This window comes from Dromaius novaehollandiae, chromosome 8 (genome assembly GCF_036370855.1).
Source record: "Dromaius novaehollandiae isolate bDroNov1 chromosome 8, bDroNov1.hap1, whole genome shotgun sequence".
Taxonomy (NCBI): Eukaryota; Metazoa; Chordata; class Aves; order Casuariiformes; family Dromaiidae; genus Dromaius; species Dromaius novaehollandiae.
The window spans coordinates 11,077,545-11,093,698 of record NC_088105.1 but is presented as its reverse complement, the minus strand read 5'-3'; the positions used below and the strand labels follow the sequence as shown (position 1 = coordinate 11,093,698).

General features: G+C 52.0%; 1 protein-coding gene across 1 annotated transcript in view; it reads right to left on the bottom strand.

Moving 5' to 3' along the window:
* CACNA1E (calcium voltage-gated channel subunit alpha1 E) overlaps positions 1-16,154 on the bottom strand; it is a 174,825-nt gene that overhangs the window by 15,189 nt on the left and 143,482 nt on the right. The window contains exons 31-40 of the mRNA XM_064515647.1: positions 15,523-15,724; positions 15,162-15,326; positions 14,192-14,302; positions 12,481-12,564; positions 12,238-12,363; positions 11,971-12,036; positions 9,301-9,392; positions 8,502-8,667; positions 7,665-7,792; positions 4,772-4,868 (exon numbers count right to left, since the gene is read on the bottom strand). Of these exons, the coding sequence (XP_064371717.1) occupies positions 4,772-4,868; positions 7,665-7,792; positions 8,502-8,667; positions 9,301-9,392; positions 11,971-12,036; positions 12,238-12,363; positions 12,481-12,564; positions 14,192-14,302; positions 15,162-15,326; positions 15,523-15,724 (1,237 nt within the window). The remainder of the gene's footprint in view (positions 1-4,771; positions 4,869-7,664; positions 7,793-8,501; positions 8,668-9,300; positions 9,393-11,970; positions 12,037-12,237; positions 12,364-12,480; positions 12,565-14,191; positions 14,303-15,161; positions 15,327-15,522; positions 15,725-16,154) is intronic.

The window sequence follows — 16,154 nt, the reverse complement described above, 5'->3', positions numbered from 1 at the left end:
TTCTCCACTCTCTCTTTTGCTGATCCCGCCCCCCCTCTTCCACAGTGGTCATCTACCCCAGAGTTCCCAGGGCTTGCGAGTGACCATGGGAGTGTCACGCGCACAGACAGCAAGTGTGGCTGAGACTCTTCTGTACACACCATGCTATTCCCAGGAGCTAAAAATTTGTTGAAAGCCCCCCAACCCCTCCATCTGCCCCCCAAGCCCCACCTCCCACAACTCCCTTGAGCCCCAGCTCCTGCTCAGCTCTAGCCCGCATAGAAGGAAGGGTTGATCTACCTTATAGGCCACTTTGGAAGGACATCTCTTGCCGAGGCCTAGCGGTGGTGACATAAGAGTCAGCATTTCATACATCTCAGTGTAATGGATTCGGCCACTGCTCATGAAGGGGGAGGGGGAGGGAGGGAGATGCAGAGAGAGAGGAGGCATTCCCAGAGAGCAGAAAAACATACAAACAAAATAGTACAGGAAACAGGAGAGAAAAAACAAACGGACAAACAGGAAAAGAACAGGAAACCCGTTAATCAAGGCAAATCATACATGAGAGACTGTCCTGATGTGGATTTATAGCACTACTCACACAGACCCAGGAATGCTGGCATAAAACAACTCACTCCTCTCCTCTCTGCTGCTGGCCTCAAGCACCTGTCTCGCTAGCAGTCTGGGAGTTCTCGTCTTGTCTCAGCCCCTTTCCTAACGCCCTCCAGAAGCCCCCAACTTGTCCCACAGGTTCCAGGGCTGTGTGCGAGTGGTATAAATCAGATACACGGCACTCAAGCCATGGGTTATTTGAGATACGGTGGTTTGTACCACAGCGACTCAAAGTGTACTGTGGCCTCTGTAGCGTCTTCCCTCCCGGGGGCCTGGGTATTGCTTTACATCGCCACCTAACCCATAGCCGGAAGGCTGTGTATCCCCATCTCATAATGTCTATGCAATTGGGAGGCAGCATCTTGCATAGAAGGCAGTGGGCCAGGGTCACTTGTCAAAGGAAGATGCCCAGTTGCTTCCGTCTGGCTCTGCGGATGGACCACTTTCCCACCATGCACCAGTGCAAAAGGCATGCTGAATTGGCTGAAAAAACAAAACCAGGAGGAAAAGTTGTACATGCCATGCTCCCGCCCTGGCTCTCTCCCACATGCGGCTGCAAGTTCCACCAGGATGGAGTTTAAAGAGTCTCAGCAGAGGCAGCTGTTTGGGCCTTCCAACATTGGGGTTCGTTTGGGTTTCCCAAGTGAGACAGCTAGGATGGACCCCCACCTCGTGCTCCTCTGCTTTGTAAGAACCTGCCTAGGATTGCTGCAGTGAAGAACACTACCAAAAACAGGTCACCCGATGATGCCCTGAGCTCTCCGCCAGGCTGAAATATTTGGACTGTGCCTCCCTCTCTCCACACATCCTGGAGACTGTTCAAATATCTCTCCCAGGGATCCTAGGCTTGGCCACCTCTTCTTCCCCTCGTACCAGGCTTCCAATCTGCACTGCGACATTCAGGATGGTTAATGGACAAGGCCAATCTCACAACAGCAAAGGCATCAACCATTACAGATGGGCTGGGGAAGTGGCTGCTGGAGAGGAACCCATCTCAGCTGAAGCTGCCTGGGAGAGAGGGAATTGCTGAAAAATAAAGCTCTCTTTGCAGGATCCTGACCTCTTCCCTAGCCATTTGCTGAGAGCAGTGTGGAAAGGGGAGAAGAAAATACTTCCTCTTCTCAGGTGTACGAGCTAGTTTGAAAGAGCTCCCTGATCAAAGCGGCCCCCACCAAGATTAGTCTTGAAGTTTCCAGTGTGAAATAGTGATGTTGATGAATAGTCAGCAGCCACTGTGCAACAGGAGCTGTTCAGGGTGCAGGGTGCAGGCACAGAACAGACTGGACAAGCTCCATTCCCTTTGCAACCTGACAGATCTAAATGAGTTGGAAAGAGGATCGATAACAACACTGGTGGCTATCAGGCGGGATGATCAGGAGAAAATATCCAGAGAGGCAGGTCCACCGCTCCATAAACACATCTGTGTTCATTTCTGCAAGTCATGATTGTTGCAGTGCCTGGCAGGATTGGGCTGTGGGCTCCTTTCTCACATCATTTTAGAAATTATGGCTCTTCCTGCTGCTAGGAAGGTGAAGCTGTACACTGCAGAGCATGAGACAGGCTCACCAAACTGAAAGGTGAGCGAGTGCCTCGGGTTTGCATTTCGGGTTCTGGTCCATAGTGGCAAGGTGTGACCATCATGTGGGTTTTCTTTCTTTTTCAGATGCTTTTCAGGAATATAGTAGGAATCTCTGAAAGTCTCTCATGTCCTTGAAATGCCCCCTGCTCAGGGAAGGAAAAGACCAAGGTAGAGAAGGGAGAGAAGGCTGGAAGGGTATGGCCTCCTTCATATGACAGTAGAAGCTAGTCTCGTGCTCTCTGTCTCCACTTCCCCCTTGAGTTCATTCATCTTCACTGCTCTCTCCATCCCACAGAGGCACAAGAGATTCTGCAGAGCTCTCTTATCAGGAAGCATTACAGGTACCTTCCTGAGCACGTTTCCTCACAATAAACATAAGCCATACCTTCGTCAACTCTACTGAGCATGAAAATCTCCTTCAGGGTGTGCTGATGTTTTTCAGCACATCCTGAGACTGGGGAGGGACCGGGGAAAATATACCAGGAAAAAACAAAGCTCCAGAATATTCATGCTGTGACTTCTTCCGAATCAGTCCTTATGCATGGGAAGCATGGGACCCACAGACAAATCTGTCCTGCTGAGGACTTGACTGCTGCCATAGTGAACAGCATTTGCCTAGAATCTCTCCCTTCAGATCCAGAGAAATCTATGCCAAGTAGGTCACTGCACCAGATGATATGGTTTAGGAGAGCAGCCTTTGCCAGTGAAGCCCTGATGGCAACCGAAAAAGACTAGAAATTCCTCCTGAAGGAGTCTTCTCTCTGCAGGGATCTGAGCAAGTACTCTCAACAAAACCCTTTGTCCTTTACCAGGAATGCAACAGAGAAGAGTGAAAAGACTGCATGGACCCCTTCTGTGAAGGGATGAGTGATTTGAGATTCTTGCAAGAAATTCCCACCTTTCTGTAAAGGCTTCTTCATAAAAGAGATGATGGAGCATCTAGGCCTTGCCTCACTTCCTCTGGTTTGTTAGTGTTAGCCTGCCTCACAAGATTTCAAAGATGGGCAGGAGAAATTTTTAATTCTCAAATATACTGGAAAGCAAAAAGCACTCCCATGATGTGAGGGAGGAGAGGAAGCTGCTCTCAGGGGGAACCTGCTGGTTCCTCTCATGACTTTTCTTCCGTGTTTCTTGCAGTGACACATGGACATGAGCACAGGTTCTTAGGCAGACCTTAGCTCTCTTGCTCATGGAAATGCACTGGGAGAATACCGGTGAGAAGTGCCAGAGCATGTTTGCCCCAAAAGGAGTCAACTGCAAAGTGAGGCAGATTCTTGCCCTGAGAATTGGTGTACTCTTATGAAGCCATGGGAAGGCAGGGGCCATCTTCTCTCCCAGAGCAGACTCTGGGATTCATCCCCAAGACCAGCTGTGGAGGGCGACAGACCCACTTCAGTGATGCTGTCCTGAAGAAGCATTTCTGATGCAGCAGGGAAGATCCGGAGGCTACATCACACCATGAAGAGGAACCGTCTTCCTTTCCAAAACAACAATCTGCAGAATGGGAATGTCTGAGCTTCCCTCCTATATCTTCTGAGAGGCTGGGAGAGAATAAGAGGGAAGGAAGAGCTCAGTGGTCTTGTGCCATGGACAGGGACATGGCCATTGTGACACTTTGGAGAAGGTGGCAGGTACAGGATTTTGCTCAGCTGTCACTCCAAAATAGAATTTAAAAGAATGTGCAAGCTAAAGATATCTAAGGAGGCCAAACTGCTGCCTCAGACTCATGTCTAGAAGCCAAAAATTTGGCCCAAGCAGAGGAAGAGAAGCAGCTGAGCTCTGGAGAGTTGGGACAAGTTTGAATGGCTGCTGGTATCTGTAGCAACAGGCACAGCCCAGGCATTGCAGATGAAGATGGCCAGCACAGAGCCAGCGAGCCTGCTGGCTCGGTTCTTTGAAGTCCCATGCTCCATCTCTTCACAGCAGGTCTGGCAAACCAAGTGCAAGATTAGGAAGAGTCTTGTTCCCCAGAGAAACAACTGTGTAGCATCCAAGTGTCACACTTAGAGCAGGTCCTGTCCCACTGTCTGACATGGCACAGAGTCCCTTGGATCTCCTACGGGGTCACCTTGGCCTCTTCTTCCTCCCCCCACCTCACTCTCCAAATCAACGACAAAACGCCCAACATCCTCCTGCCTTTAGTCTTCCCTTCCTTTCCAGGAGTAAATCATATCTGAGCCCCATTCACCAGCGGGGGAAAAAAACTGCTCCCACTGAGGCCACTTTCAGAAGCAAAAAGGGAACAGAGCCATCTGGCCCGGCAGCCCCACAACTCCATTCCAGGCAGCGCTCGCTCCCTGCCAGGCGCAGGGGAGCAGGGCAGCGCAGGGGCTTCCCGTGCCGACAGAGCCAGGCGGGGGGCTGGCAAGGCATGAAATTTGTTGAAACCCACCCCGGGAGGCTCTGGGCCCCCCTGGACCCCATTCACGCCTCCCCTGCGGGGACAGCTGCTGGCTCTGGGAAGGCGCGGACCTCTTTAAACTCAAAGGAAAGCAACATAAGGGTTCCCTCGGGAGGCGCAGTGGTGGTGGAGCAGGGGGGGAAGGAGGGGTGGATGGTGCGTCCCGTGGCCAGGTTGTGGCGGAGGACTGGGAGGCAAACCTTGCACGCCACCCTGTAGGGGCAGTTCTCTCCTAGGCCCAGAGGAGGCGAGATCACCCGTACTAATTTGTACATATCCTTATACGAGATCCTGCCGCTGCAAAGGAAGCACAGGTGGGTTAATAGGACACTGAGAGGGTGGAGGAGAGGACGGAGAGCTTAACTAGGTGGCAGGGACCGTCTCTGGGCCAAGACCCCCAGGGGTCCAGGTCTCTTCTCCTTCTGGCTCTCTCAGACCCAGAGAGGAGAAAGCTGTGAGCTTAAGCATCGGCTACTGCCTCTCCAGTGCAAACCAGTTCATACCTCCTCATATGGACACACACTGGAAGGGACGGTGCCCCTGGAGAAACATGGCTTTGGCGGTGAACACTGCCCCCATCTCCCTTCCTCCTAGTACCCCTGGCCACCTGCACCTGGTGGGAGAGGGTTGGGATTTTAGACAGGGTGAGGTTGCCACTTGTTTGGGTTCTAGAAACAACGAGCCCTTTCGATGGACTTGTGTCCCATCACACCACGAGAGAGCCTGGCCTTGCACGGCCAACTCTCTGGTCCTCAAAAGGTCTCAAGGAGGTTGGTAGCTGAGTCAATTGTATCTCCAAAATCTGGGGAACCTGAGACAGGGAGAGATAATGTGACCAGCTGGTGACTGGTGGGTCTGGCACTAGCACCTAGGTCTCTTGAGGTTCAGTCCTGTGCTCTGACCACCAGACCATGCTCTGCCAAGGGTACACATTATTAGAAGCAATCCCTCCCATACACACACCCCTTCTCACCCACAGAAGCACATATTCCCAGACCCGATTGCGGTAATCATGGAATACAGCCCATATCCCTCCTTTATCAGCAGAAATAGTTAAATAGTCGAGGCCGAGAGCAGACCTATAATGCAGATGCTGAGCTCCCGACACCAGATCGGAGTCCTTCAGAAAGTGGGACTGTATTGGGTGGAAGTACTGAGGTGCAGAGTACTGCAGACCTCCTGGGCATCCTTAGACAAGTTTGGAGGGAAACTGCACAAGGAGGCAAAGCACAGCATTACCATTCTGCCTGGCATCTTTGCCTCTGGTTTCTCCTCACCCTTCTCCCATCCCCACTCCATTGCTGGCCAGAGATAACCCAACCATCTGGCGAAAAACAATCAGTGAGCATTCCCGGTGTCAGACCCCACACAGTCTCCTTGCGAAACCTTTCACATGACATTTTGGTTTTGGTGTCAGGATGCAGAACTGCTGCTCCATTCAGGTAGCAGGACCCATTCAGATCTACTCACCCATTCCTCGGTCAGCGGTGGGGGCTAGGGCTGCCCCCACAGCCCCAAAGACACTGGCTTCTGTGCATATTCCTTAACAACTGACTACATATCATGACAAAAGAGCACAGTTCACTCTGACAAATCAGAGGGGGCCATGGCACCAAGCTGTACTCTCAGCGACTATCCTGGAGACCCAGGCACCAATGTGGGGGATGAGAGAGTGAAATGTTTGGTGTGAAGAAGTCCTTCCCAAAAGTTACATGTGAGAAACCCCACATTCAGCAGCTGGATGCCTTATTGCTCTCACTTCTCACATCTGCTCTCCCCGCTCTAGAGTTGATGGACAACTACTTACATGTGCTGAACTCTTCCTCTTTTACAAGGCATAGTCACCTGCTAACAAGCAGAGCAACCTGCCTAGCAGGGTCTTTCATGGACAGTGAGACTGCCGGTGGGTGCCACCCTGGGTGGAATGCAGCCAGCACTAATCTGAACTGGGTTGTACAGAAATGGTGAAAGAAACTATGTCAGGAGCTGATGGTATTAGGCATAAAAAAAATCTTGGCTTGAGTTGCCCTCTCAAGATGCAGGAAATTAGCAGTGGAGGCAAAGAGTCTCCAAAGGGAGAGCATGTGGCTGCCAAGAGCTCCAGAGCTAAGATCACCTGCACTCTCTGGCATGTTGATGGGTGGGATGTGGCTGTCCCTAGGCTGGGGGAGGAAGGGGCCACACGAGACGCCCTCATGGTGTCGGAGCTGAGTGGAGGGCAAACCTGCTCCCAAAAGTGCTAAGGGCTTCATAACAGCCCTAGGGATGCTCCAGACCACCCTGGGACAAGTAGCTGAGAGCAGCTCCTCTGCAGCCACGTTGGGAGTGGAGCCAAAGCCCTGCAAGCCAGGGTACATACAGCCGCTGTGAGCCCAGCCCATCGCCAGGAACACACTGCTGTCTGCAAATTGGAGCCCTGTTCACTAGGGCCCTCATCAGTGAAGGAATGAGTGCAAGAAACAAAGTCTCCCCCATCTACAGAGGGGCGACTGGGCTGGCCAGAACAACAACAAACCAGTCCTCCAGCCTACACAGCTCCCAAAACACATAAAATATGCTCCAAACAAGGCCCTACATGGATGACTGAGCAGCAGCCCAGCAGTTTCCCTACCATCTCCCCACAGCTAGGAATAAGTCATGCTCACCCCTGCTCTGACAGGGGACTATGAGGGTTCAGGGACCAGGTGATGGAGAGCTGCTGTGTGCCTGCCTCAGGGCAGAGGCTGGTGGATGAAGACAGGGAAGGAAGCTGAGAGGGTTCTGCCCTCCTCTAAGCTGTATGGTGGGATGGCAGGGCAGTCCACACGGCCGGAGAGGAAGCACAGGAACTTCCAGCTCTCAGGATAAACACCATAGCAAGCCATTAACATCTCTGGAGTTTCACCTACTGCTTAGCACTTAAGACGCCTCTGTCACCAGGCGTTGTAGGAACCAGCTGCTATCCTTGTAATGATCACAAGCAAAAGCAGCTCCAATTCCCTTCCCTGACTGTCCCAGATACCACAGCCAAAGTTTCCAATAACAGAACACAGAAATACACATTTAAAACCAGTTCTGGGAGGTTACTTGGGAGAGAAGGAGCTGACTACATACCACGCTGCTCTGTCATACTCTGCCCAGATCCGGACAAACTCATCTAGATGGTGAGGTCCCAGGATGGAGGAATCCCGAGTCAGGTATTCAAAATTGTCCATGATGACCGCCACAAACAGGTTGAGCATCTAAGTGAAAGGGAAAAAGGCAGAGAGGAAGGCAGAGGGGAGAGAGGGAGTGGAGAATGAAAGAGAGGAAGAGAAAGAAGAGTAGTTGCGGGAAGACAGAATTAAATAAGAAATCGACATAGAAAGACCCCAGGTTTTCAGGGAGCTCCACCATTCATACAGCTCCTACTAGACCCATGGGAAACTCTATGACAAGCTCCCACCGAGTCGCACATCACATCAGGAGGGATCCCTCAGTAGAAGGTGCCCAGCTCTACAGCTTTACTGCTCGCCGGGGTAGCAGTGTTCACCGAATGTGGAGAGGTTAGCGCCAGGGGTGTCACAGCAAGGGTGGAGGGACCCCTTGGGAGAAACAGCGTGAGGTTGGCTGAGATGGTTGGAGCCGCTCTCCTCCCATGGCTGTAGCAGGGCTGCAGGGCATCACAGGTGCTACAAGCTCACCCCAAAGTGGCTTCCCCAGGCACTGAGCATTTACTGAGACCTGTCAAACCCACTCAAGGAGTTGCTGAGCTCCATGCTGCCTCTCTTGGGGTCTCTGTGGGCCAAATCCCTGCCAGACTGGGTCACAGGAGGGGCCACCCTGCATATCCTGGCCCCGGGGAAGATGCAGCCAGCGCATTCATGACAACCCTAGGGCTGGGGCATGGGTTAGGAGATCTGATGAGAAGGGGTCCTGCAAACTGAGGGTTCACAGAAAGAGGGAACTCACCAGGAAAGAGCAAAAGAAGATGAAGGAGACGAAGTAAACGTAGGCCAGGTCAGTGCCACAGTGCTCGTTCTCGCTCTGCCCAGATGTTGCTGTGGTGTCTGGCTCACAGCCTTTGCCCTCCAGGCAGGACAGCATGATCTCCTGCCACGCCTCTCCCGTGGCACTCCTGCACCGAGCACAGCCTCGCTCAGCAGCACGCAGCAGCGTGGGAGCAAGCCAGGGGAAGGATGCCCCCAGGAAAAGCCAGCTGCCTTAAAAGAGACTATGCAACCCCCTAGCTGACTTAGACACATCTCCAGCATGCAGTGGAACGAGGCACTGGGTTGGGAGAGACTGAACTGGACCCACAGGAGTGGAGCCAGGCCAGCATGGTGCTGAGCCCCTTCGGAGGGGCACGATTTCCAGCACAAGGAGAGCCCCCGAGTCGCACAGGTGGACTGGTCCCAGGCCCCTACACCCCATCCCGCGTGGGTCCATGCAGCAGAGCTGCCATGCCATGCGCATCTCTTGTTCTCTGCCCTGACATGCCTTGCAACTCCACCCCAGCTACTCGGTCTGTTTTGCACAGGGAGATGGTCATCTATTTTTTTTCAGATGGTTTCCTCAGCTCCTGCAGCCATCTGTTGCTCAGCTACTTTTTAGCAACTCCAAAACCTGATGCTGCTGATCTCCACCAAACAGCCGGCAGGAGCACAGCGCTCAGAGGGAGGTGGGCAGCCTGCCCAGCTTTGGTCCTGGCATGTCTGGCCCCAAGACGGTGCCAAAAGAGTCTCCTATGGGTCAAACACTGTTTGCTTACCTGAAGAGGAGCATCAGGGAGCCCAAGAAGCTGCGGAAGTTGTTGTGCCGGTTAATGTGGCTTTCCTCATCGAGTTTGATATTCCCAAAAACCTATCGAGGGAGAAAAAGGGATGAAAAACAAATCTGGCATGAGAGCTGCTGAGCCAGGACATATATTGGCCCCCTCTGCCAGAGCGACAACAGCGATAGAAAGCGGTTACATCCCCCCGCACCAGACCAAGCTGACAGCCGCCGGCAGCGCCCCGGGCAGCACGCAGCACGGTGCTTTCACCTGGAGGAGCCCATTTGTTGGGCAGCAGCTCTGCTCCCAGCGAAGCAGTTGCACATTCAGCTTTGCCCAGGTGCACGTGTACCCGTGTGCATGCTGTGCTGCAGAGACCGCTCCCAGCAGGCGTGCCGTCCCCAGTGCAGTGGGCCCCAAAAGCAACTGAAAGCTCACTCACTCTCTCCAGTGACCCCCCAGCAAACACCCTCCCTGTGAAGGCCCACTGGTGCAAACCGAGCGCGCCAGTGAGGGGAACTGGCGATAAGCGGCAGTCAGGGAAGGGAGACTCTCCTCTTCTCAACAGAGATTTCTGGTACACGGTAAAGGCTGCAAGAGGCCAAGCTGCCATGGAAACAGGAGCACAGAGGACCTGGGATCAACCAAGTCCAGCCGCTGTGCGTTTCACAAGGCTCCACATACATTCGCCTCCTGCATTAACAGGAGGCATCTGAACACCGCACAGCAGCCAGGAGGTCCCTGGTTTCTTGGAGGCACAGGAACAAGCAACATGGTCACTCAGCGCTGGGTTTCAGTCCTGGAGCACTGGCAGGGGCAGACGGAAACCCCGAGGCATGTGCCAGCGCGGTTGGGCACAGCAGCACAGACAGGGGTGACAGGTCTGGTCTGGAGTTTGGGTGACTCCTGCACAGGCAAAGCTTGCAAATGACTGAAAAACTTCTGTCAGATCCATCCGGATCCTCTGCAGCAGCACGGGATAGACCCACCGAGCTCAAATGGTGTAGCATGTTCTCTGCTTTGGGAGCCCTTTTCCTCCACTTTGTAACAGCCCCACGCTGGCTCACTGGCGCAGACCCAGAGAGGAGGCCAGCAGAGACTATTGCAGTGGATTGCATGAAGACAGACTGACTGCTAACCCACCAAGGACAGACAGACAACTGAGACTGGTGTGCCTGGACCCTACCCTGGAGGTCCTCAGGGCCAGAAGAGGCAACGAAGCCCCAGACTTGAAAATATCATAGTAATGACCCACAGCCAAGGCCATGGAAGGACATAAAAAATGTTTGTAAAATGACTTATATAGGAAAAATGCGCTGTTATTACTGTTAAATATTTATTCTACTTTCCATGAAACTAAAAATACACTATCTGCAGAGTATTTTTTTCCCTGTACAGGTTTTTGGAATGTGTAATTGTAGAATATTTTCTGCCTCCAGCTATTTTGCTCAAATAACGCCCACAGACTTTACTGCTTGGGGATTTGTTCACAATGGTGTTAAAAAAAATAAATCAAATACTATCACACCGCAGGGAGGGGGGCTGAGTCAGATGGCAGTTGTTTAGAGCAGAGAACACCTGGAGCTGGTGCCGAGATATGTAGGACAGAGTGGCCAAAAACAGCCACTCGATTTTCAGGGCGGGAGAGAGGGGGTGGAAGAGACTAAACACCAGCACTGCCAACCAACAGAGGGAAGCCAGATTCTCTCCGCGTCTGAGCAGGTGGCAACTAGGCTATCCACTGCCTCCCCAAAATCTACTTCCCCCACCCAGCCCTTCCTAACTGTGAGCATCAGGCAATCACATTAGTTATTGTGATGGCTCACTCATCAGGCAACTCAAAATCCCGAGTATTAATAGTCAAAGATGCTTTGTCAGATACTCAGCGTGGGTCTTAGTCATCACACTACAAAGCCAACCCTGCGAGGCATTTCAGCACATGTTCAACTTTAAGTGCTTTAACTCACGTGCTTATCTTTTACTGGACTGGAGTCTAAAGCTCACATTTTCCAGTGCTTTGAGGACCACCCCATCCTCCACCCCCCAGTAAGTTCATTGCAGGTCCCTAAGCTCAAGATCCCAGGCAGGTTGTCAGCAATGTGGCTACCAAATAAACCCTTCACAGAGGGACAGGCAGATACTAGGCTGTAGGGAACAATACAATTAACTATCTGTTCAGATGGAGAACACAGAAGGCTGCTCACCAGGTCTCTCAGACATGAAATCAATCTCTGGAGGCTGGTAGGGAGAGGGAGCTGGAGATGACATGTAATTTCTAAAATTGAAATGGGTTTTGATTTGAAAGCAGCTGTCCATATAGGCTACCTGGCTGACTCCACAAGGACACATCTACCAGGGTCCAAATCACCCTGAGGATTGCCTCTCTGTGCGCCTGTCCCTTTGGTGACGTGGGGAAGGCCAGCTGGGGGACTTGACCAAACAAGCAGGCAGCAACCCCACACGGATATTCGCTTCTGCAGCTCATGAACAAACTCTTCCACCCTCAGACAGGATGGGTGTTCCACCAGATGTTCCACCTGGATACCATGACCTAGTAAAGCAATGACAGGCAGGCACTGGGCTGGCTCTTGCTCAGTGCAATGCAGAGGACAAGTTCATCCAGCCTGTCCGCTCCAGAGAGATGCAATCCTAGCTGTCAGTGCTCACCTGCATCCCAATGATCGCATAGATGAAAAAAAGCATCGCGATCAAGAGGCAGACATACGGCAGGGCCTGCAAGAGAAACATATGAATCATCTCATTTAGCACAGTCCAATTTCAGATGAATGCAGAGAACACAGCGAGCAGGTAAACAGTGGCAACCCCCCCACCCCCACAATGCAACAGGTTGGAAAGGCTTTGGGAACAGCCTGTGTTTGGGAGCTTCACCCCAGCCCTGCAGCCCAAGAGGAGAGCAGGGCATGTGGGGTTTACCTTGAAGGACTGCACAAAAGTCCAGAGCAGGATCCGGATAGTGTAACCCTGGCGGAGCAGCTTGATGAGCCGAGCAGCCCGGAACAGCTTCAGAAAGCTCATGTTGAAGCTGCTGGTGTTCACCAGCTGGGAGGAGATAGAGCGTCAGAAGGAGGCAGAAACCCCCACCCCTCGTCAGTACGCCTCGCCACTCCCAGCCCTGGTGCAGAGGCAGACACAGCACGTGATCCCGCACGTTTTCACCTTGGTGTCCGTCAGGATGATCTCTGTAATGCTGCCAATGACGGTGATGAAGTCAAAGATGTTCCAGGTGTCCCGGAAATAATTCTGCAAAAGAGAGGAGAGAAGGAAGATGGATTTGAGTACGGTGACAGCATGTCTGAATGGCACTGGGACATGGGCCAAGTCTGCTCACAGGCAATGATGACAGCAGCAGAGATCTGGCCACCTATTTGTATGCGGCCAGAGTCTGGAGCACTGTCCTGTGTCTGCAACAGTGACAGACCAGAACATGTTTACAGTGAGCTGCTTTTCCTAGGAGATGACTCAGGCATCGAACAGGCCACCCTGGTGAAAGGGAGTGCCAAAGCAGCGCAGCCTTCTCTCACCTGCTCTGGAGGAGCCTGAGGGGCAGGATCTCTGGGCTCAGTGCTGCTTATCCGAAAGCAAGGGGGAGATGGGGTTAAGTGCTCGATAAATCAGCCCAGAGCCGGGGACAGCACACAGGTTCCCAGCTCCTGGCCCCTTGTTTGATCAGCAGGCTCTGCAGCCTCCTAAACAGACCCACGCTTTGCTACAGCAGCAGGTCCCTGCTACGCTCTGCCTCGCGAGCATGCAAGCTGCTCCAACCCTCCGTCTGCTGGCACCGTGTTCTGGCCTCATGCTCCCGGAGGCACTTGCAGATCACTTCTCAAGCACCAGAGGTGAACAGGCCCATCCAGAACTGGGAAGCCCAGCCTTTCAGCAGTCACAGTCAACCCCAGTCAGGCTGCAAAGGTGCTGAGGCCCACAGCTTGTCACATTGACATTACAGCCATGTGGCTCCTTTATCTTCTTCCTTCAGGGCATGTGGACCCATCTCAGCCCTTGCTGTGCAAAAGGAGCTCTTTGCGCTGCACCTGGCAGGTGCAAGACAGGACTTGACCATGACTGGGGCTGCTGGGAGCAGGGAGGGGGGCTAGAAACCCTCCTGCTGTTAGATCTCATCTACTGGGTCAGAAACAGAAAAGAAACTAAAAAAGAGCAAATCCAACAGTTGCTCATAAGCAACAAATGCTGGCTAAAGAAAAGGAAGTCCGCGACTGCAAACCTTAAACAAGCAGCTGGGGACTTGAGGACTGGGAATTAAACAGGAAGGCCTCACCACTGGTCAAATCTGGTTTAACGGATACAGCCCAAAGACAGCAACAGACTGGCATCTCGTGGCCTTAGTCCAGCTCCTGGAGGCAAGCGGTCACACAACTGCTGCCGCCAACACAACAGGCAGCAGCAGTCATTTAGCAGAATGACTGTACACCATACGGTCCAAACAAAGTACCACAGAAATGAGGCAAAAAGCAATGGTGTGGTTTCCCCCAGCATGACATTCACGTGCAGTAATGGAAATCTGCTTAAAGTCACAGCAGTGCTGAATTTTGATTCTGGCAGGGACCCCTGATGGCACAGATTACACTGATTCCTTTAGGACAGCGACTCCACAACCCACAGCAGCTCTGTCTAGTGGTCTGGGAACCTAGAAAGGTCTATACTGACCAAGAAATCCAGCAGTGGGAAGTTTAATGAGAACCAAAAGAGTGATTCCAACATCCAGCCTAAAAGCAGCCCTCAGGCTGACACCCAAAATAAATAGCAGCTACTTCACTTTACTAACACCTCCTTCCATGAACCAAGGAGTTGAACTGTGCTGCCAAGGCCCAAATTAACTGCAAGCTTGTCAAGAACTGGAGCCACTTACCAGGAAGCCGAAAGCAATGATCTTGAGGATGCACTCCAAGGAGAACACCATGGTGAACGCAATGTTCAGGTACTTCAGGGCCAGCTCATAGGTGTACGGAGCAGAATAGTACTGACAGAAAGAGAGAGATGTTACTAGCTAGCATAGGGCCTGCCATCATCTTGCTTGTTGACTTTCCCAGGGAAAGATCTGCAGTGGCCCATGCTTCTTGCCCTCAGTCTGGAGACTGTCTCCTCCTTCCCCTTTCCACCCCTCTCATAGGACTGTTGCCACTGCTTCTAAGGAGGAATCACAGAATAGGTCCTGATCTTTCTGCAATGGCTAAGAGGTCTGAAGCATCCTCTGGTTTGGGGAGGGTCTCACCTCCAGTTAGGGGAGGGTGTCATCTCCATTTTTGAGGTATGTGGTGTTTTGAGGGACTATGCCAAGGGAATATGTGCTGGGACAAGTGTTAGCAGGTAGTGAGCACTCCTGAGTGATCTTGTCACTATTCCCCACAGGCAGCAGAGATAATCCTTTATAGAAAATAGGAGTTTCCTTACATCCTCTCAGTACAAGTTTTGAGGAGAGAGATGTGGTTGGAGGGTGGAATAGAGCAAGTTTCCATGTGGGAGAGGTAGAAAAATCCCAAACTCAGACTTGGGAGAGAAGAACAGTGTTTGGACAAGCAAATTACTTTGCCAAATACTTCACCTGGACGTGAAAACTTGCAGGGATCTTCTCAGATCCCTTGAAAAGCTACCCTGGTGCAATGTTGGTTTGATTACCATTCACGGCCATGGAGCACTGTATGCTAAAGACACCACTGCAGAAGCTCAGCTCGTGAACCCCATCAAGCAACAAGATGATGCACAAACTCTGTCTCAAAGCATCTCCTAGAAACAAGCAAAATACCCTCTGATCCTGCCCTGCCTAATCCTCCTTCCCTCCCACCATCCTAACCAAGGCAGGCTCACCCTGAGCAGCTCACCTTCATCATCAGCACCACGGTGTTCAACGCTATCATGGCCATGATAGTGTACTCAAAGGATGGGGAGACCACAAAGTGCCAGACCCGGTACTGGAAGGTATGCCGGTTCTGTGGCATGTAGCGCGTGAGGGGCTTGGCACTGATGGCAAAGTCAATACAGGCTCTCTGGAATAAAACAATGTGCATCAGATCCCGAACAACACCAATGCGGAAGACAGTGACCGCCACACTCCCTCCTCCACAGGCTGGACAGGCAACTGGCTCATGGGTTTCTTACACAACTGGCCAGGTCCAGGCGCTCAAACTGTCTGCTACAACAGCAAACACAAAAACACCCTCTTTTCCCCTCCCCAGACTGTACCTCATTCTTCTCCAGACTGCACTCCTCCATCATTTTGTCTCCTTGCTCTTGGAACGTGATGATGATGAGAGCCACAAAAATGTTGACAAAGAAGAAAGGGAAGACCACAAAATAGACGACATAAAAAATGGACATCTCCATGCGGTTACTGCGGCTGGGCCCACGGTCCTCCTCCGTCACATCCACCGAATGTTGCAGCACCCTGTGGGCAGACAGGTGAAGAGAAGCAACCAGAGATATGTCCACCATGACTGCCACCACACAGCACTTTTCACAGGACAAGCATCACCCACACTGTGCAGTCACCTCAATCTGCCCACGCTTGTAACAATGACAAGATAAACGTTAGTCTTAATCCATTTTGCAAGTATGACCCTTGAGAGTGGCTATAGCTCATTTTATGGTGCTCTGCCTATGCCCCTGATAGAAAATGGATTTTCCAGTGCTCTGCACACAGAGACAAAAATTGCCCAAGCTCTCTTTAGAACAGAGAGAGGGCTAGTCCTGTAGTTATCTCTAAAACAGACCTAAAATATACTTCAGGGCCACACAGGAGAATGGATTATCCATCATTCACTTCCTAAGCAAGGAGCTAACTGCAGCCACGGTCCCAGCCTCATAAGGGGGCTAAC